Raw genomic sequence first — 21,928 nt, forward strand, 5'->3', positions numbered from 1 at the left:
TTCCCCATTCTTCTATATGCAGCTGCTTTGTGCTGTACTGCAGAAGTCTTCAGGTGGAACTCTTAAACTGACCAGAGCTCAAGTTATCACCTGGCTTTAACAACTGAAGTCTGTGGGCTGCATTTCAAATCTTCCAACTAAGCCAAAGCTCAAGAAGTGTATTTATTTTGTATAGCACTGTCTTCTCTTTATGGCTAGAAGTTGTTCGGCCACCATTAGACTTCAAATTGCCAATTCTATTCAGTAGCATCGTTGCATGGATTAGGAGCTAATTAAGTCAGTGAATGGCTGAAATGCTCGTCCACTGCTATTTTTCACAGTGGTAGCCACAAGTGATACAGCTAATGGGAGCAATAGATAAGACTCTAGAAAATGTATATAAAACCTCTTGATATTTTGCATATGTAAGCATTATATTTAAGTGTTAAGGGGATTAATAAATGGATTCACCTTTTACAAACATTCGATCTTTGTCCTGATTTGAATGAAAAGCTGTTAACTATTTTTGAAAACTCCAGACTTGCACATCAGTGTCTCAGTCTGCTGCAACTGTAGGCCTGTTGCTCGACTGCTTGCAGAATCCCAGTGTGCACCATCAAGGGCATTGCAGTTATCAGCTCAGCTATGCACTGAGGACATCTACGAAGCTGAAAAGTTGCTGTCTGCTCTCATCCAGCTCTAGTTGCACGTGAGAATGAGATCTACACAAGACAGGTTGTACAGGCACGTGGACAGCATTTGAGTTGTTACGGATGTCTTTTTCCTGGGAGTGACTTCAGTTCATTTTGGCACATTTGATTTCTTTTCAGGAAGACTGGAGAGGCAGAGAAATAAATGTATGGTATCTTTTACTGCTAAGAGGAGGAATGACACTTGCTTGATAAAATGGTACCTATAATCCTTAGGGTAGAACACATTTGTGAAGGCTTTGTAATAAATAGTGTGGCAACTGAAGCTAGGGGCTGGCCTACGATTTATCTTTCAGTACTTATTCCCAGGAACGCTTCAAATAGGATGATGACTTCAGGCTGTAGTACTGCTTCATTAGGGATTGCTTTCCCATTTTCTTTAATTCATGATAGAAAGGTATATAGGCATAATAAAAGAGCTCTGTTGTGGTTAATGTCTCTCCTTTGAAGGCTAGTATTCGCTCAGGCAGTCCTTTTAATAAAATATGGCTTCTGTTGTGTTAAGAGCCTAAATAAAATAACCAGAACTGCAAGCAGAAGGAAAAGTAGGCTATTTTTTTAATGGACTAAATGGAAAAAGAATTAATGTGCAAGCATAATATATAATTAAGGCTGTTTCCAGGGCCTGAGATCCAAAGAACTGCATAGCTAGATGTATGCACTCGAGGTAATATTCCTAATCACCAGTCAAAAGCCACTTTTGAAAGAGACCTTTTAAAGCAGACTGTAAAGATGGTGCATGCTTGTAGTAGTATTTTTGCAATAATTGCACAGGGCAGATACCAGTCTGAGCGTGTCTGAGCAGCTCATCAAATTCCAGCCAGTGTTTACAGCTTTCATGCTTAGCAGAAGCCACCTGTATCAGAACCAGCCCTGTTTATATAGACATAATCATGGTTGAAAGAAATTGATTTATTGACATAAGGAGCTGCAAGAGTTCAGGTACTAAAACTGCAAGCTGCAAGCATTAAATCATACCATAGACTCTGGAGGGGTGTCAGGCCCAGATACATTCAGCCACTCGACGAAGTTCTACTGTTGAGCCATAAAATGCTGTCTGCAAACCTTTAAGCTGCTCTTAAGCTCATTAGAAGGGTGGAATTGGTGCAGAAGTTTCATCTCACTTCAATTAGATGATCTAGTCAGAAATTTATTTTTTAATCTTGGCCCCCTCCTAAGATTGCCCAGCTCTCAAAACTAGTGAAAATATCCCTTGAGCAGCTGCTGGCCTTTAGTGCCCTCCATCTTCTTTGAGGCTAGGGAAGGAGGGGAAATGAGCACCGTATTTTAAAAATACATACATGGTTTGCTCCCATTGGTGGTGTCAGTTCATCTGTTTGTTGGCTACGATGATACTTGAGCAGGCAGCAGTTCCAGGTCCTCCTGGTCAGCTGTCTTCATCGACGAATGGTACACTGCTAGATGGTGACCATTTCGGAGTTGTAGTGTGGCTTCCTGCAGATGCCAGCTGGTGGAAATAAGAACCCTTTCAGTCACTTTAATATCACGTTTTCTAATATCCAAAGAATAGGTGGAGATGCATTCTAAAAGTTACAGCAGTGCAACTTCAGTACTGTGGGGGTCACTCGCCTATTACAAAGACTAAAAGAACAGAAAAACACTGCTAGGTTTACACCGTTGGCTTTGCTGCACTGGATTCCTTATATCAACTGGATGCACGTTATAACTTTTGTTATACAGGCTGTGGTGTTGGCAGACTAAAAGGAAATGTGGGTACAGAAGATCCTGCTTCCACACAGCCAAGATGGCTCTGCAACAGTGAATGCGTTGGCCGGAGTATTACAGCGTTGCTGGTACAAGCTGTTTCAACATGCCAGATGGTGTGTGCGGGACTTCCTTTTATATACAGTTTCTTCCTTCTAGTTCAAGGAAAAGGAAACCAGACACCTAGTTTGTGACCAATTCTTACATAACAAGAGGTTTAGCTTCCTGATCAAGAAAACATAAAACCTAGAGAAAGAGGGCAAGGCCTCCCACATGCAAAAGCTGCTGGGCACCACCTGAAGCAGGCATGCCCCCCATTCTCTCATAAACATACTGCATCATTTCTGACGTGCCTTGAGAGAATGAGAACAAATTGGAACAGTGCCTAGGCGTGGATTTTTTTTTTTACAGTATCAAATTCGTTGGTGATGCTAAATGTTTAGAGGTACTAGCATAAGGCAGGGCTTTTTTTGTGGCAGGAACTCCTTTGCATATTAGGCCACACACCCCTGATGTAGCCGATCCTGGAGCTTACAGTAGGCCCTGTAAGCTCTTGGAGGATTGGCTACATCAGGAGGGTGTGGCTTAATATGCAAAGGAGTTCCTGCTATAAAAAAAGCCCTGGATAACTGAGCAAAAATAGGAGATACAGTGTGGTTAGGCCAAGGTGACCCAGTGAAAGGTCAAAAAGCTGTACGACAGCAGCACCTACTCTATGAAATGGTCTTATGTTGTCACCCACGCACATAATTCTTCCTTTTACTATTTAGGAAGCATGGGATCAACTATAAAGAATTCATCAACAAATTATGTGATTTAGGCTTGGGAAGGTCACCTGGGACTTGTTTATGTACATATTTCCCCGAAGAGGGAGGAGGGGACATAGCTGAGTGGAAGAACATCTGCTTGGCATGCAGAGGGTCCTAGGTTCAAATCCCAAGTTAAAGGATCTGGCAGCGGGTAATGTGAAAGTTCCCCGTCTGAAAGCCTGGAGAGCTGCTGCCAGTCTGAATGGACAATACTGCCTTGTATGGACCAAAGGTCTGAGCCAGTATAAGGCAACTTCATGTGCATTCAAGAGTGCTAGGGTGTTGTTGAAGCAGATATTGAAACACAGACTTGTGTGTGTGCATGCATGCATATACCTGTTGAGGGAGAAGTCTTTTTTTGAATTGACATAAAGGTATCCAGCTGTCTTTGTTCCAGATACTGGTATCTTTATCTGCAAGTATAAAAAAGGCAAATTATTCTGAATATCTGATAGTATATATTTACTTGGCACAGAATGCACAACTAGGAATAGATTTCATACCTAGATCCTGTTTCCAAATTGCAGATAACTGTCACCATGTAGTTTTATAAATACATACAGCCAAGTATCCCTCCCTCCCTTGCAAAAATCTAGAGCCGAGTCCTTATTAAATCATACTGATAGCATTTCAGCTCAGGGAGAATGAATGGGCTGTACCCAGGTGTCCAAGTATTAACAGCAGATCCCAGATACTCTACTGTGAGGAACTGGGATTATCTATCTATACCTTCAATCCTATTTTGAAAGGTGACTAGGGGGGCTTTTATACTTCAGCTGTGTTCATGCGTAAGAACCATTCAGTTAGTTTTATTCCTTTAATTTTGCCAGGCGTTAGCAGCTCCCATGCGAGTGTAATAAAGTAGAAATCCAGCTTTGCTGGTCACATACACAAAGTCATCTCACCAGGTCCCACAAAACATCACCTGTTTAAGACCCTGGATCCTAACCTACTAAAATTGGAAGTGTAAAAGCTGTTAAAAAAAAAAAAGTAAAGCTGCAGTCTGAGCTCCCTGCTCATGACCTGAGTTTGATCCCAGCGGAAGCTGGGTTCAGGTAGCCGGCTCCAGGTTGACTCAGCCTTCCGTCCTTCCGAGGTCGGCAAAATGAGGACCCAGCTTGCTGGGGGGGAAGCGTAGATGACTGGGGAAGGGAATGGCAAACCACCTCATAAAAAGTCTGCCGTGAAAACGTGAAAGCAACGTCGCCCCAGAGTCGGAAATGACTGGTGGCTGCAAAGGAGACTACCTTTACCTTTTTAAATACAGCTCTGAATTTTTTTAAGTGTAATGGATTTGAGAGCTGCTGCATTCATATTTCTAACAGAAATGGGGCAAATCTACACACACAGATCTCCCTTGCTGGATTGGGGCTTTGCTAAAATCCTATCCCATAAACTAAAATTCAGGCTTTTTGAACTTGAGCGCATAACTTGCACCAGGTTAGCATCTGCTTTTAGTTAAGACAAAAACAGTTTAAACGCAGATATGACTTAAAAATAATTTGTGGGTTGCACGAAGTAGTCTTTTAGAGGGTTGCATTCCTGACGCAGTGAATGTTGGTGATGCAGGACAGTGTTTTTAAGCAGATACTAACGGGAGATGCATGCTTCTGTCTTAAGGCTGAGCTGCAAATTCCTCTTTATTTTCAGGTGGGTAGCCATGTTCGTCTGAAGCAACAGGTCAAAGCTTGAGTCTAGTGGTGCGTCTCCTTTGGGACCAACAAAGTTTTATTACGGGTATAAGCTTTCGTTGTGTGCACACTATAATGCTTCTTTGAAAGCATTATAAAAAGGTAAAGGTAGTCCCCTGTGCAAGCACCAGTTGTTTCCAACTCTGGGGTGACGTTGCTTTCACGACGTTTTCACGGCAGACATTTTACAGGGTGGTTTGCCATTGCCTTCCCCATTCATCTACACTTTACCCCCAGCAAGCTGGGTACTCATTTTACCGACCTCAGAAGGATGAAAGGCTGGATCAACCTCGAGCTGGATACCTGAACCCAGCTTCCACCGGGATCAAACTCAGGTCATGAGCAGAGCTTAGGACTGCAATACTGCAGCTTTACCACTCTGCACCATGGGGCATTATACCCAGAGTAAAAGTTAGTGTTAAAGGAGCTCCTGGACTCAAATTTCATTTGACTTTATTTTGTTAGCGTTCCCTGTTCTCTCTCTTCCCCACCCCCATCCCTGGTTTCTTCTCCCCTTCATCAGGTTTTAATCCAACTGGCTGTTACCTGGGCTCTCGCCTCATCCACGCGATTGTGCCTGTCTGTCAGCCTGATGTAATGCACTTTCAGAGGAGGAGCGCCAAGTGCCTCCAGGGCTTCTGGATCCTGCTGAAGCTGCTCGAGAGCCTGCTGATAGTACTGTGTTCTGGCAAAGCTCTCTGAACGAAAAAGAGAGGAAAAACCCATGTTGGCAGCTGTCCCAAGGAAACAAAGGAATATTAATATTTAACAGCCTGATAGGGAATGGCGTCTAATTATTCTGAAAGGTGCTGCACACAAGAAAGTCAAAGGGTCCGTGCCCCTCCCCTGTTTTCCTTCCCTCCAACTGATACCCTATGAATGAGTTTCATGTATACCTTTTGCTAGGTAGGGTGAGAGCAGATTGGTGTGTTATCTGCACCCCTGCCACACACAAGGTGTTTGCTTAAAACAGATCGGTGCAGCCAAAACTGCCCCACTATTCAGCTTGCGGTGATGCTGAGAGCTGACATTGAAAAGACAAAACGGCATTCTTCAGGCATCCAGCAGTGAGCCTGAGGCGACTGGAAGGTTCTGCTGCTGGTGCCCCTCACGGCCCCTCTCCGTCCCTGGCCTCCCGTAGGTACTAGAGCCCCCGCTCTTTGCCTCTCCCTGGGAAAGTGAAAACCTGAATTGTGCTAAATGAAAAGTAAATTGTGCATCCTAAGTAAATGGCACTAACTAGGCACACAGGGAACTGTACAAGTTACTCTCTTCAGCTGCTTGGGGTACAAAATCTGGATTACCAAGGTGCAGACACCACTGAAGTGAATGCAAGTTAACACAGCCAAGCACCAGGTTTTCCACATAAACGACTGCAGAGACGTGTGAGCACAGTAGCCCAAGCAAGCACCGAAAGAAAGGAGGTAGGCAGATCCCACTCGTGTTGTTGTCCTGGGATTCAGCTGTTGCAAGGCTCAGGCCGACCAGTGACAATCCTTTCCCTGACTCATCCCTCCTCCTTCCCCATTTCCTGCCCCACTGACGTATACGGGATCTCTCAGACGCAAGCAGGGCCCCACCCTTTGCTGCTGCAACTCCGCACCTGCACCAGCCAGTGTTTGCAGGCTGACAGTGCAACCCTCAGCTGAGCTGCACGCTCCCGAGCCCAATGACTCCAATCGCCTTAGAATGGTGCAACTGCTTAGCATGGACCAGTAAGAGTGCTGCCGCCAGAGGATATCCTACGAGAGGCCTCCCACTGCTGTTGCAAAGGTGCATGCAGGTCTGGAGTGGCAATAGTGTGTTGTGTCTGTCCGGGGCCTTGGAGCTGGTGTGATTATATGCACCACCATTTCCAGAGGCTTGTGAAGGTGACTTTTGCATGCATAAGCAGTCCACCGGGGTGGGGCTTGTGTTTTTGTTGGTTTTTTATGTACCCTGCTGAGAGATTGATAGGTGAGTAGGAATGGCAGAGCAGCCAGTTAGTGCAGGGGTGTCAAACATGCAGTTTGGGGGCCGAATCAGGCCCCTGGAGGGCTCCTATCAGGCCCCCGAGCAACTGCTTTCTTCTCCCTATATCTTGCTTCCTTCTGCGTAACAGCTTGCTCTGCAAGGCTTCCTCAATTGCACAGAAGCTACAGAGCAAAACCTCTATTTTCCCCAATGGCTGAGGCTCCGCCCTTGGGAAGGAAGGGGGGAGGAAGTAGCTTGCTTTGTCAGGCTCTGTCAAATGCACAGTGGAGCTACTGAGTAAGCCTCTTCTTTCTATTGGCTGAGGCTCCTCTCCCCCAGTCCCCTGGGGAAGGAGGGAAAGAGCCGGAGCTTCCTTTGCCCAGTTCCCTGTATCCCATGGGAGAACTACAAAGAAAGCACCTTTAAGACCAATGAGTGCTAATGTTTTAAGTTTAATATGTGTGTGTGTGTGTGTATTTGTGTTTGCCTGTGTTCTTTATAAAATTTGTATCTCTGCTCCCTAATCTTAAATAGGTGCACACATGACTCGGCCCAACTCCACATCGTCCAACCCGAGAAGGTCTGGCCCTCATAACTAATGAGTTCAACACCCCTGAGTTAGTGAATCAGTACTGCTGCTGCAGCTTCTGTTTGTTGCTAATGCATCCGTGTGGCTTCCAGCCGCGATTGCCCTTTTGGAAACAACAGCCCACTTGGCTTGCAGTCAAAACAGCGAGCAGGACATTGTGCAGACAGCAGTATCATCGCAGAACAGGAGCTTTGCGGCCGCACGGAAGCCATTAAAGGCTGCTTTGATTCTGCTGCAGTTATTGCGCTGCAAACTAATCGCCCGTCTTCTCCCGTTAGTCTAATGAAAACCGATCCCTGTAGTAAAGACCCTGAAGTAACTGCTTCCAGACAGAAGATGGTAACCTCTCTGTCTGTGTCAGCAATTGCATTTGAAAGGCAGCGCTCGTAAATCTGCTGCAGTCTGTCTGAACCGCAGGTTTCTCTCAAATACTTCATAAATGAGTCAGATCTTATGTGTTGGGAAAGTAGGTGAAGTGAGAGATTTCGCACCTACTCTGATGGTGGAAAGTGCTGTCCAGCTGCAACTGCTTTAGGGCAGCCATACAGGGGCTGCAAGGCGAGAGACCTTCAGAGGTGGCTCGCCATTGCCTGTCACCGTGTAGCAACCTTGGGCTTCCTTGGTAGTCTCTCATCCAAGCACTACCAGGGCTGACCCTGCTTAGCATCTGAGATGTGATGCTTTTGGGCAAGCCTGGGCCAATCAGATCCAGAAACATGAGAAAGGAGAAGAACAACCCCCCCCCCCAATAATAGGTTAAATAAATACAAATCTGAGGGCCAATTTCTAAAAACAGTAGATGTAAAACAAACATAATGCAAAAATTATCAATATATGTATTTATTACAGGATAATTTAAAAACAGTTATGGACCCAACTATAGCCTCAATACAAGATAATATCATAGGATGATTGTCTTGTATGATTTTATCTTGTATTGAGGCTATAGTTGGGGCCAGTTAGGATCCGGGTCACCTCTATTATCAGGAGTTCTTAAAAACAATACACATCTATGTGTTTTATAGCCTAGAACATGCTTGGTTGGATCCTTGGAAATTTCCACTGATCAGGGATGGAGAAAGAGACTTTTTAGTGATTCTCCCGATTCAGACCCCCAGTTTCCACCCCGTTCTGTTTCTGGGGATCACCTGTCTCCCAGAATCAGTATCTTATGAGGCACCAAAGCCAGTCCTGCTGATGGAAATCCCTCAATCCAAATTCTGCCCCACAAATGAAGTGAATTCCAAAAATTATGGAAACCTCATGGTGAGAATAGAAAGCCTCTTATGTTTAAATACTCAATATATTTTTATGTTTACTCAGATGTATATGTACGTGATGCTCCATTTTACCTTTTTAACTAATTTGTTCTGATATTTTTATGCCAATAAAGGCGAACTTGAACTACTCAATATGCCAACACTGTCAATCAGTCTCAGAGACCCGGTAAGTACTTGGAAAGCATTAGGGTTCTGTCCCCATTGCCTGCGTGAAACAAAGTTGTATTTATAAACCAAACAAAGAGTGAAACCTTGACAGCCAAAGGCACTACCTCTGTGAACAGTATACAAGAGGAGCAAAATGGATATAGCAGAAGAGATGACAGAGTGGATGCTGTAGAGGTGCGGGGAGGGGGAGGCAATGGAATGTTACTTTTGAAAAGTTTCCATGCATTTAAAATAGCTCCTTGCAAATTATGGACATAAGGGAGAAATGCTCTGTCTCGGCACTCCTGTTGTACTGGATATTTCATTTTTAGGTGCGTGGGCGTTAAAAAGCCATGATTTCCCGTCACCCATGGTGTGAAGTGAGGTAGTCCACTCGGCCACTTCAGTCTGGCAAACGCAAAGATCAAAGTTGCTCACCGTGACGGAACTTACTTTGCATGAAGTAATACATAAGAGAACATCCCCCACCAGATACAATTCCCAGATAAATAGCCATTTGCTGAAGTTTCCTCAAAGACGCTGGCATGGTTTTGTTCCCTGAGGGGAAGAAGGAAAGAGGGGAAAAATAGGCTTATTGTATACGAACAAAATAAGGGAATTTTGCCAAAAAGCCTTTTCAATATTGCAGCAAAACAGGGCCTGAATAAAAGCTCTACATGCAGCATTCAGTCAGTCTGGGGGCCCCGCGGTTCACTCGGAGGAAATCCAGGATGAGAACGGAGGAGGATGGATACCTCTGCTTGAATCACTCCTTCAGTTTCTTTCGGGAGATGCCACCGTTTTGCTAATTGCCGAGGAGAAAATGACCTCCCTGGTGTGGCTGGTGGCCAGAAAAGTGCCATATTGTTCTTGCCAGCTTCCCAGGCATGCCAAATAATACAGGGGAAGTATTCAGGCTTTTGGGGGTGGGGGGGGGAGATTTACCTCATACTGAAATGCCACACTGAAGGAGTAAACACCGGGGGTGGATCTGGGTAGGAGAACATCAGAAGGGAAAGCCAAGCTGACTTCACTACCAGTTAATGTACAGCCGCTGCGTTTTACTGGCTTTTAGCTTTCACTCACTAACGCACAAAGAAAGAGGGTGGGAAGGGAAGTGATAAACAGGAAGGCTTAGCAATGGACTTCCCTCGCCCCCTTGGTTTTCTTCCTGCCACTTGCCTGGTCTATTTGTGAAAACCAACATATCTGTCATCTGCCTGAATGTAACGGAGTAAAGTAACCAATACCTCAGAGAAAGAAAAAGGGTAAATGCCAGCAAGCAACAGGACAAGAACAATGTTCAACTTTCTCTTGTCCCATGCCACCAGATTATTATATTCTATGTGATTTGTATCCTGCCTCTCTCCTACAATGGAGCCTGGGGCAGCTTACAATAACAAAACCACAACTGTAATAAAATCCAAGTATAAACTCAACACACAGTGAACTAAAGCTTTCGGTATAAACGTCATCAGTGTTGATGGTAGAGTTTGTTAGTGGAATGCATGGTGGAAGAACTCTGTCTTACATGCACCCCATGGAATGCAGACGGGCCCCGCAGGGCATGAGTCTCCCACAAAGCATTCCACCAGGTCAGGGCCAGTGTTCCCTCTAAGCTGAGTTAGTGTGAGCTGGCTCACAGATTTTTAGCCTCCAACTCATTTTTCTCTTAGCTCAGGAAGAATGGCCCCAGAGCACAACAATTTAAGCAGTAGCACACAACTTTAATGTCAGTAGCTCACAAAGTAGAATTTTTGCTCCCAAGACTTAAAGGGAAAATTGGTCAGGGCCAAGATGGAAAAGGCTGGATTACTGAAATAAGCATGATCTCAGTGTCAGGAAGATGTCTCAGTTGTGTGTATTCAAGGTTGAAATTTCTGTCTGAAAGTTGTTTGAGTCTTCACTACATCGCAGGTGCCAAAGCAAGGGGGTTATAATATAAGGCCACACCTCCCCTCTTTTGGGTCTCCTTCAGTGATGAATTCAGACAGCCATTGACCAGAGGGTTACTAAGTCATTACCTGTGGGCCTGTAGCTGTTGTAAGCAGGCTGCCTGTATAGTCCTACCAAGTGCGGGGGTGTGTGCGTAAAGTGCTGTCAAGTCACAGCTGACCTATGGTGACCCTAGCAAAGGGCTTTCAAGGTGAGTGTGAAGCAGGAGGGGTTTGCCCATTGCCTTCCTTGGCAAAGGCTTCCTTTTTGGTCTCCCTTTCAAGCACCAACAGCACTTAGATTCTGAGATCTGATGAGAGAGGGCTATACCCTGCTTGCCTCTCCTCCCGTCCTACCTCAGATCTTGTACCACACTCTCCTGCCAATTAGGTGGGAAACACTGCCCTGCCCTGCCTACAGGGCAGTTGTGATATTAATACAGGGGCGGCCAAACTTGCTTAATGTAAGAGCCACATAGAATACTCTCAAATGTTTGAGAGCAAGATATGAACATCAATGAGCCACGAGAGGGAGGGAAGGAAGGAAACTTTAAATGAATTCAGGTTTTCACGGCTGGTAACATCATTAGGGTTTGTAGAATCTTTTGGGCTGAAGTGCCGTGTTCTACTGGAGAAAGTTTTCCTTCCAGACGTTTCGTTCTCGGCTGCGGAGAACATCCTCAGTGGCGCTGCAGCTGGAGCAGGCGCTCAGACCTTCTTGGCTGCTGTGCATTGAGTCACTCAATGCACAGCAGCCAAGAAGGTCAGAGCGCCTGCTCCGGTTGCAACGCCACTGAGGATGTTCTCCGCAGCTGAGAACGAAACGTCTGGAAGGAAAACTTTCTCCAGTAGAACACGGCACTTCAGCCCAAAAGATTCTACAAACCCCAAACTTTAAATGCATTCTCCATGGGTTTAAAGCTGGCTTGGCTTGGAGAAGTGATTTAAAGAGACAAATGCCTTCTTCCTAGCCGGCCAGCAGGGTGGTGGGAGTTTTGAGACCCACACGACATGTGTGAAAGAGCCATATGTGGCTCCCGTGATATTAAGATATGCTTCCCAGGGGAAAGTTTGCTGGCAAGGAACACGCTGAAAAAGTGCTCCTCTGGGATTCCCGTCCTGGGAGCGGGTTCCAGGAGATCACATATCCCATGTTTGGCAGAGAAGCAACGGCGACTCACAGGCTGCTTCCACATGGGGATTTTCACCCAAGATGGAATATAGGAAATCCCTAACATGTCATGCTCATTCCATACATTATGCTCATTTATAACCACAGCGTCTCTGAGCATGTCTCACAGGCATCCCAAGACTTTGGGATCGCAAACAAATCTTCCCCGATTGTGGCCAACGGGGGAAACTGTGGAGCGGTTGTGGGCAAAGAGTCTGCGTGGATGCTCCACCTCAGTCGCCGCTGGGCACTTCGCTCCGCTCATTCCCCTTTCAGCCCCTTAAAGGGCTTTTTTTCCTTTTGCCAGCTGAACGGCACTCTTGCATTACTGCTCAGCTCAGCTTGACAAACCAAGGGAAAGAGGATTCCTGTGCGCTTCTCTGTGCTCTTTGACAATTCTGCACTTTTTGCACAGATGCAACACAGAAAGGGGGGAGGAGGAGGAGCAGGGCTGGGGGGAGCAGGATGCTGCCCTCACCCCCTTTTGCCGTTGCCAGGGCAGGGTCGCGCGTTCACAATCCTGCATGGAAGCAGCCAAAGAGCCGCGTCATCCGATGAGTCACCACTTCAATGGACAGCACAAGAGGAAATGCTAATGTGGGAATTCATTCCCGGGATAATATTCAAGCTGGAGACAAACCAGCGGGCAGCAACCGTGTTATCCCTGGGCAAAGCTTCCTTATTTCCACCAAGATACGACTGGCGTGGCCGTCCTTCTCTTTCTCCCCACTGAGAACAATCAATTGGCTGAACCCAAGTAAAATCCCTGCCACACGGGAAAATCATTTACCCTCTTTCGTGGGCGTCAGAAAAGCAAAAACACGAGCCAATGATGATGTGCTGCACCTATTCAAGTTCTCTCCTGCAGTCCTCTTGATCTGTCCCCCAAAGAGCAGTCTGAAAACAGAACAAAATGTGTTACTTTTTCCATCGCCTTTGAAATGGGCATTATTTCCTTCTCCCCTGCCCTCCATAGCTGGGAAAAAAAATGCAGAAAATGAGGAACATTTTCCAAAAATGCCCTACTGTGACTATATACTTTAATACTATCTACCAATGGTTCCCAACCTTTTTGGTATGGTGACCCACCAGTACAAGTTTACTTGGTATGCTGGCCCAACCCAGGCGAGCCCAAGGTTTTTTGGCACCCATCTTGTCCAGCACTACATTTTCTACGCCAGTTAACTAGATGATGTTGAGAACCCCACAAACATCACACAAAGAGTGCAGGTGCCCCCAAGCAAGTGGCCTTCCATTTCCCCATCCTTCCAGTTCTATCATAAACTTACTTGTTGCTGGGCAGATTCCCGCCCCCCCCCCCAAAAAAAAAAACCACAAAGGCATTGGGGAGGTGAGAATGGGAAATGCTGACAAGGAGGATAAAAAGTGTAAGAACGATGCAATGGGCAGGAGCAGCTGTTCGGGAGGGATGGCCTGAGATCCACTTTCAGAAGCTTCACGGTCAACTTTTGGGTCCTGGTCCACAGGTTGGGAAACACTCCACAAGCCATTTTATATAGCAGGGGCGGCCAAACTTACTGAATTTAAGAGCCACATAAAATAAACATCAGATGTCTGAGAGCCACAAGACATGAATGTCAGATGTTTGAGAGCCGGAAGGAAGGAAGGAGATAAGTTGGATAAGTTAAGGAAGAAGTGGAAAGAAAGCAACTTTAAATGCATTCTCCAAGCTGCTGGCTGGCTTGATGAAGTGATTTAAAGAGAGAAATGCCTTCTCCAAGCTGGTTGACAGAGCGGTGGAGCCACACAATATGTGTGAAAGAGCCCCATGTGGCTCCCAAGCCACAGTTTGCCCACCCCTGCTATATAGTTTCTTTCAAGGCCTCTTTTGCTTGAGGGTCTCTTATTTGATGTGACAGCACATCAAATAGATAAATGCACCACCTCGTTCCAACTTCTTTAAATTTCCCCCCAATTGAAATATACAGCATGCAAATCACTGGGGGGGGGGGGAGGGGGTTTGACAGTAAAACATTTTCCTATGGGTGAAATGAAGGCGTGGGGGGGGGAGGGCAAATGCTTGAGTGCACATTGTAGGCATCACAGTCCTCAGTTTTCTCTTGTGCTTTCTCTCTGGTAGCCCAGTTCCCAAGGGAAAGTTGGGGTAAATAATTAACAAAATCATCACTATGCATGGTGTTTGTCAGCAGAAGGTGTTTTGTAATGAGTGTTGCAGGAGCCACTAATGTTTCTGCGCAGGGTTACCTCAGGTTCTCCTCTTAAAGAGTCCCCCCCGCCCCCATCACACTCTTTCTGTAAAATTCACTGGACAGCATTTCTACCCACCCATTAGGAATGCAACTGTCATGTGACATAAGTACGCGGTAAGATTCAACTGTTTTGTACACTCCGAATGTGTCGAGAAGTTCATGTTTCATGCCAAGAAGCCCTAAGTAACCTTCCTGTTACGTAGGATGATTGTGACACAGTTGAGTTGCTGTCTTCTGAAATCCACATTTCATCACCATGGCCATTAAACAGCCTTGTTCAACAAGATAAACTGTAACCACCTTCTCAATATTCTTATCCGTTCCCTTATTGGTGACAGAGAAGTTTCCCATGGTATCTCTCTCCATCCTCCTTGGTACAACAGCCCAGTGTCTCTTCCCCCCCTCCCCGCCCCCGGGTGTGTGTGTGTGAGCGTAAAGTGCTGTTCAGTAGCAGCTGTCTTATGGTGACCCCAGCACAGTTCTTTCAGGGCAAGTGAGAAGCAGAAGTGGTTAACCACTGCCTTCCCCTGTGAAGTCTTCCTTGGTGGCCTCCCATCCAAGAACAGACCCCGCTTAGCTTCCGAGTTCTGATGACATCAGGCTATAATATCCTATTCCACGTCTGCCAATGTCTACGACTGATTTAATATTTCCAGAAATTTGGAAGTCACTGGGTAAAATAAAACCAGAAATTTCTCAAGGGGGATTGGGGAAATGGAAGTTTTGGGGGAAATACAATGAAAAGTTTATTATTACAACTTAAATTTGTTTTACTGCTTTCCAGGCAAAAAAAATGTAAAAAAAATTATAACAGCATACAAAAATGGAACTATTTTGCATATTTATGGAATGTATAAGTGTTAAATGTTTCATTTTCTACAGCACAATTAGCAATATACTCAATACTAACCGGGGGGGGGGGGGGTAGAAACTGTTCTACCAGTTTGGTGTAGTGGTTAAGTGTGCGGACTCTTATCTGGGAGAACCCGGTTTGATTCCCCACTCCTCCACTTGCAGCTGCTGGAATGGCCTTGGGTCAGCCATAGCTCTGGCAGAGGTTGTCCTTGAAAGGGCAGCTGCTGTGAGAGCCCTCTCCAGCCCCACCCACCTCACAGGGTGTCTTGTGGGGGAGGAAGGTAAAGGAGATTGTGAGCCGCTCTGAGACTCTTCGGAGTGGAGGGCGGGATATAAATCCAATATCATCATCTTCTTCTTCTATCTGTAGGGTTCCCAGCCTCCTGCTAGGGGAAGGGGCTCCCCCAGTTTTGACAGCCTCAACCCGCCAGTACAGAGCTGGCCCTCAGGGAATCCCCGCCCCCAGAGTTCCATCATGCCAGGTGCAATGATGCCTGTGAAATTAAGGGGGAGGTGTTTGTGAGTTTCCTGCACTGTGCAGGGGGTTGGACTAGATGACCCTAGAGATCCCTTCCAACTCTATGATTCTAATGATGTCACCTAGAAGTGATGTAATTGCACCAGGCATGTTGTGCAGGGGATGCTCTAGCAATTTGGGTAACAACTCTATGGCACCATAAAGTTTTTGCTCAAATTGCTAGAGCGCCCCCTATGCAATGTGTCTGGCATGATGATGTCACTTCCAAGTGACATCATCATGCTGCGCGCACCCTGCTCAGAGCTAGCAACCCTATCTATCTGTGGAAATGCTCCACAAGTCATTGTGTATAGTTTCTCTTGAGAACTCTCTTGCCTGAGTTCTGACTCTTCCTTAAGTGACTGCACATAGAAGAGAGGAATGCATAAGTCCAAAAGGTCTTCCATTTGTGTCTTGGCCTCCTGGCCTAGCTTTCTTTGGTGATGCTGAGGAAGCTCTTGCTTCCCCTCTCCACTTCATCTATTCCAGCTGACTGAACCCCACAGGGACATCTTTGAATCTACTGCATCTCTTTAAGGGGAATTTCAGTATGCACTGAGCTCCAGGAAGTCTTAGTGACAAAAAGTTGAGTCCTTTCCTTTTGTACCCTTAGAGGCTCCTTGATTCGCAAATCTTGAGCAACAGAAGACATTTAGTCATCTTTTTTTGATGCAAAGGCTAAAGGACTGAGACAAAAATCACAATTGCTAGAGTTATCTTAGGATCCTTATCACTGAGCAAAAGAGCCAGGGTTTCCGGAGTGGTTAAATAACGGCTTAATATAGTAATCCCTCATAACCTCAAAAAAACCCCCTGTATTCCAGCCAAAAGTAGTGTGTAACTTCTTCCACATACGTTTCTTATTTTCATCCAGGGAAGTCGTACCCCACAAGTAAGTCAAGGGAATCGCTCTTTTCCCTTCCTAAGTCTCCCTAGGGGTCTTCGTCCAGTGGCACTGTTTACATGTCTAACACTGCTTGCTCACCCAGACGGAAGATGCAGCCATAGATATCTTGGAGACATCGCCATCTCCTCACGCGCCGTGACCCCCCAGGCACTTTATGTCTCTTTCAGAAACATGACCTAGAACTGCCACACAACATTTGCTTCTTCCAGAAGAACTCCAAGGTTAACAAGTTCACAAACATGTATGGCTTTGTGGGCTTGCAGACGGCTTGCTGGAAGGCTGCGAAATATCTCGCCTAAAGTAGGAATCATTTTCTAAAGCTGCAGACACCTTCAAACTGAGCCCTACGTTCAAATCCTGCCTATAAAATGTAACACAGTTCTGTTAATCACATATGTTCATTTCTCACTCTCCCTGCCTCAAAAAAAAAAATTTTTTTTTAAGTTCTTGAACAAGAATTGGTGATGCTGTCTGTGTTGGCTTGCCACTTCAGAGTGGGAAAATACCTTGAGATGTGGAGGTTGGAGCTGAAGAAAGGCAGGGTTTTTTTTTGGGGGGGGGGGACCTCAGCAGGATACAATGCCATAGAGCCCCCTCCCCAAAGCAGCCGTTTTCTCCAGGGCTAAATATCGGCTTTACACCAGAATAACAGTAACACTTTTACACAATATAGTGTATATGCAACCTACATTTATCAAAATACATGCATAGCAGTAGTCATCATTAGTACTTTATAAACTACTCCTGATACTAAATTCACAAATGCTCATAATACAAACGCAGCTGGAAAAAAAGAGTTCTTTTCACTCCCTCACACTGTCTGCTGCTTGAAGATAATAAGGTACAGTTCCTCAGAGGCAATTGCCTTCCTGTTGTTCTCCCTTATGTTCAGCAACTTGGGTGGAGCCCTCAAATCTCCAGCACAGCTTGTCTCCGAGAGAGTAAGGGACCGCAGCCCGGGATTCCTCACCGTTTCAGACCTTCGTCAGTCTTTTTCTCTCAGTGTTTTATCCTGGAGCCTCAGTACAACATTCAACAACTTGGATCAACACATGTTAATTGCTCTCTCTGTTTCTGGCTCTCCTTTATTATTTTATTATTTTCCTTTATTATTATTTTCTCCAGGGAAGCTGATCTCTGTCAGCTGAAGATCAACTGTAATAGTGGGAAATCTTCAGGCTCCACCCTGTGTCAGTGGTACACTCACTGCTTGAAGACCAGTGTTGTAAAGATACATTTACTTCTCCATTTTATCCTCACAATAACCCTGTGAAGAAGTGTGCATGCACACGAATGCTTATACCAGGGATGGCCAAACTTGCTTAATGTAAGAGCAGCATAGAATAAATGACAGATGTTTGAGAGGTGCAAGACGGGAGGGAGGGAGGCAGAGAGAGGAGGGGAGGTGGAAAGAAAGCAACTTTAACTTTAAATGCATTCTCCAAGCCGCCAGCTGGCTTGGCTTGGAGAAGTGATTTAAAGAGAGAAATGCCTTCTCCAAACCGGCTTATGGGGCAGTGGGGGCTTCGAGAGCCACACAATATGTGTGAAAGAACCACACGTGGCTCCTGAGCCGCAGTTTGGCCACCCAGAATTACACCCAGAATTAAACTTTGTTGGTCTTAAACATGCCACTGGACTCAAACTTTGTCCTGTTGCTTCAGACCAACATGGCTCTCCACCTCACCCTGTGAGGTCAGTCAGGCTAAGAGTGCGTGACTGGCCCAAGGTCACCCAGCAAGATTCCATGGCAGAGTGGGGATTCGAACCTGGGTGCCCCAGATATTGGTCCAACACTTCAGCCATTACACCAAGAAAAGAACTACATTTTAGCAGTCATTTATTCTAGGCCTTTCCATTTACGTTTGTGCCCAGAGAGAACTGAAGAAATCTTACTTTACATTTCTGATAACGTGTGATTAAGAAACCACAAATAACCTCTGCGAAACCAGCTGTGGTTATAATTATTGTGTGGGCAGAAGCTGTCGCTGGAGGATACTGCATGGCATTATGGTGTTCTTGCCTGACTCTCCCCTGAGCACTGAAAAGTTCAGGTTCTTTTTCCTCTGGACAAAAGAACGTTGGGGATTTAAATTTATTCGTGAAAATATACAATAACTATTCCCTTCCAAATCCACACTGCTTCCCCTGTTTTCCCGTATAGGTGGCAGAATAAATCATGAAGTTTTCATATAAGGGCCAGATAGCTTGCCTGTGCAAAGCCATTAATTCATACAGAACACAACGGTTAGATGGATTACCATTTGGTATCGTGAAACTTACTTGCATGAGAATGGAGCAATGATCTGAATTCAAATAGAATCTTGACTACCTTCATACATTCTTATCAATCTTTCAGGGATCAAATTTTTCAGAATCAAATAGCTTTTTAAAAAAAAAATTTCCTGGGTTAATGAAACGTAAAAAGATTTTTGGCTTCAGGGAGTCGCTTCATTTTGAAGGTTCACAGGAAGCACAAGTTTCCTCACGTTTGCTAGTAGCTGAACAGATTTTTATCTCTGCCTAAGGATTGCCTCATGACAGTTAACCCAGAGGAGCCTAACAGGGATGGACAACGCTGGTTTTTTTGTGAGCCACCGGGCCTTTAGCTCTTGCCCAGTGAAGCAACACAGGAAACAACTTTTGTCAAGTTACAAAATCCTTGGCCACAGCTACAGGTCAAAACGAAGCTTCTGCATATTTGGTCTTCGACTTATGACCTCACCACAAGATGAATCGCGTGTGTGTGGTACTTCCATCTTTCACAAAGGTTTTCCTTTCCCCACTGTTCTTGCAAAAGAAGTGGGAAAGCAAAGAGAAATAAGGGGGAAAGAGAGGTGGAAAAAAAATTGAATGTGGCTAGCGAGGCATTTTTACTTATCAGCAGCTAATGTGGCAGTCCTAGCTCCATGCGAGATAACATATTTATTACCCCATTTTTCTGCTCAGTGCAGACCCAAAGTGGTCTGCAACATTATTCTCTTGTCATTTGAGAAGGGAGAAGCCCCAAGAAACTCAAAAGAATGTGAAAAGGGCAAAAAGCAAAAAACGGACAAGTGGGAGAAGGGATGGGTTTTGCTTTTCTGGCAAACAAAAATATATTCTTGTTGACTAGTTGTCTAACTTCTTAATGCCTGTTGCAGGGAAGGAAGGACTGACTGCACAGATGACCAACTGAAGAACTCAGTTACAGGTGAGTCACCTGGTTTTCATGGTTTCATTACTGGAACAGGCCAACCTACCCTGAAGGTAGGAGGGCAGAACAAACCTGCTGTGACCCAACACCTGGAGAGGCTTCTCTTTCTCTCTCGAGTAACCATAGTCACCACCTGACTTTTGTAAGGATTTGCCCCTACTGGGAGGGTCAGAACTCCCAGCTTCCCTTCCAAGTTCGGAAGCTTTGCCTTTGTGTCTCCAGCTGCCCAGCGCCTGGTCACCAGCACCAGGGGCACACAAGGTTTACTGCCTTGTGTGCCCCTGGAGGAACAGACACTTGCCAATGGACTGCCTCCAGCACTCTTTTTAAAACAGCATGTCCAAGATGGTGGAGGTTTGAGTGGTACAGAGAACCACGACCAGCATCAAAAGTTACAAAGTATTTATTAAAGAGAAAATGTTCACAAGCATACTTTCAGCACAGCACTTTCCCGACTAAGAAAGGGATTCAAAATAAATGGGTAAAATGCAAATCCTTTGTCCCTTCTTCTATACAATCCCTATCAGATGTTAAAACACAGAACAGGCTTCTTAGCTTAGGATGTTACAGATCTTTATAGAGTCACCATTACCTTGCAGCTTCCTCCAGTTCTTCAGGCCTGCACATGGTTAATGGCTGCTTTTCCCAGACCTCAGTTAACAGTTCTGTCTGCTCTGATGAATTCAGCACAAAAAGAGACCTTCCTCCCCTGAGTTTTATCCAGGGCTTTTTTCCTGCAGGAGCCCACAAGAGTGGAGCTCTGCCTGGTCCGGCCAGGGCTCCAGCTGGCAGCCACATGCTCCCAGGCCAGCCGGTGTGGTCCAATATGCAAATGAGCTCCTGCTGGACTTTTTCTACCAAAAAAATCACTGGTTTTATCACCTCTCTTTTCTTCACTCACTGATCAGGTCAGGCTGGATCAAAGAAGCTTTTTCTGAAGTTTCCAGAACTTTCCTTCCCGAAATCTCTAGTATTTAATTCCTCCAAATCTCTGTTCCCTACTTGAAGGAGTGAGGGGAGCTTGACCATCTCATTGCCTAGACTTATTAGCATATGTATGAAGTTCGGCTGAGGTAAGTCTAGAAAGCAATTGAACTGACTTCCCTTTCCTGTCGGTTCTCTGCCCAGAGAAGGGGGGGGGGGGCGCTTTTAAAACTCAGAGTGAAGGTTTTGCTCATTTCAAACCTCCAAAGGAAAAATGCACTTCTTCACAGGTGAGATCACGAAAGCAGAGTTGAGCAACGCCCTGGTGAAAGCTGTGTCTTCTTGTGATCCTGAGACAGAAGGCCTCTGATCATGGGGAGATGGACAAAGGCTGCTTTGGGTAGGTGCAGAAGCTTCATGAACTGGGGCCAGCAGGGCAGCCACAGGATTATGAGGATGCAGTCCAAGTTGTCCTATTTAGTCGAGAGCCTGAGCAATGAGGGAGAAGGCTGAGAAAGAGAGATTGCTCCCCAGACCATCCCACCTGTCAAAAGATGCTTTCCTCCTCCAAATGAAAAGACTGGGTTCAGACAGGTAAGCCAGAGGGGCTATTCCTCAACTGCCTGTCCCCCGTACATGTCATAGACATGCTTGATTTCCTGCAGGTGTGAAATTAAAATACGAGACATCTGCTCTGCACTGGTGGGTGATTCTTTTTAATCCTGTGATTTCTGCTTTAGAACAATATTTTATACGTTTGTATCCATATTTTAAATATTTTTTTTCAGTTTTACATTTTATACATTTGCATTGGTTTGCTGCTCTTGTATCTTTGTTGTTCCAAACTGCTCAGAACATGGATATCTAAAGGGGAAAATGTTTCTATCAAAAGAGATCCAGGTGGGCAGCCCTGTTGGGTCTGAAGCAATGGAACAAAGTAGGAGTCCAGTAGCACCTTTCGGACCAACAAAGTTTTATTGCGAATAGAAGCTTTTGTGTGCATGCACACTTCTTCAGATGAGGGAATAGGGTACGGTGAGCAGCGCTACATCGGGCTGTCGGGCCGTGGTTAAGCATGCAAAGTAGTACAACATTAGACTCCAATGGCAAAATAGTGAAATTAACAAATTGAAAGGATAACAAGTTTGGTCTGGATAGCATTAGTTGCTGAGAAAACAGCAAAAGCAATAAACATATCAGAATTGCCTTTCACTAACCTCACTATTTTGCCATTGGATTCTACCTTTGTACTATTTTGCATGCTTAACCACTGCCTCTCAGCTATATATAGCACTGCTCACAGTACCCCA

General features: G+C 45.4%; 1 protein-coding gene across 3 annotated transcripts in view; it reads right to left on the minus strand.

The window, feature by feature from the left end:
• Positions 1-1,586: 1,586 nt before the first annotated feature.
• Positions 1,587-21,928, minus strand: part of LOC132577901 (cytochrome c oxidase assembly factor 1 homolog) — a 113,736-nt gene continuing 93,394 nt past the window's right edge. For all 3 annotated transcript variants that reach the window (XM_060247689.1, XM_060247690.1, XM_060247691.1), the window contains 5 exons: positions 12,779-12,885; positions 9,337-9,441; positions 5,461-5,612; positions 3,560-3,636; positions 1,587-2,157 (listed from right to left, as the gene is read on the minus strand). In XM_060247689.1, coding sequence (XP_060103672.1) covers positions 2,034-2,157; positions 3,560-3,636; positions 5,461-5,612; positions 9,337-9,430 — 447 coding nt within the window. In that variant the 5' untranslated portion in view covers positions 9,431-9,441; positions 12,779-12,885 and the 3' untranslated portion in view covers positions 1,587-2,033. The remainder of the gene's footprint in view (positions 2,158-3,559; positions 3,637-5,460; positions 5,613-9,336; positions 9,442-12,778; positions 12,886-21,928) is intronic.

Source organism: Heteronotia binoei, chromosome 10 (assembly GCF_032191835.1).
Source record: "Heteronotia binoei isolate CCM8104 ecotype False Entrance Well chromosome 10, APGP_CSIRO_Hbin_v1, whole genome shotgun sequence".
NCBI classification, from domain to species: Eukaryota; Metazoa; Chordata; class Lepidosauria; order Squamata; family Gekkonidae; genus Heteronotia; species Heteronotia binoei.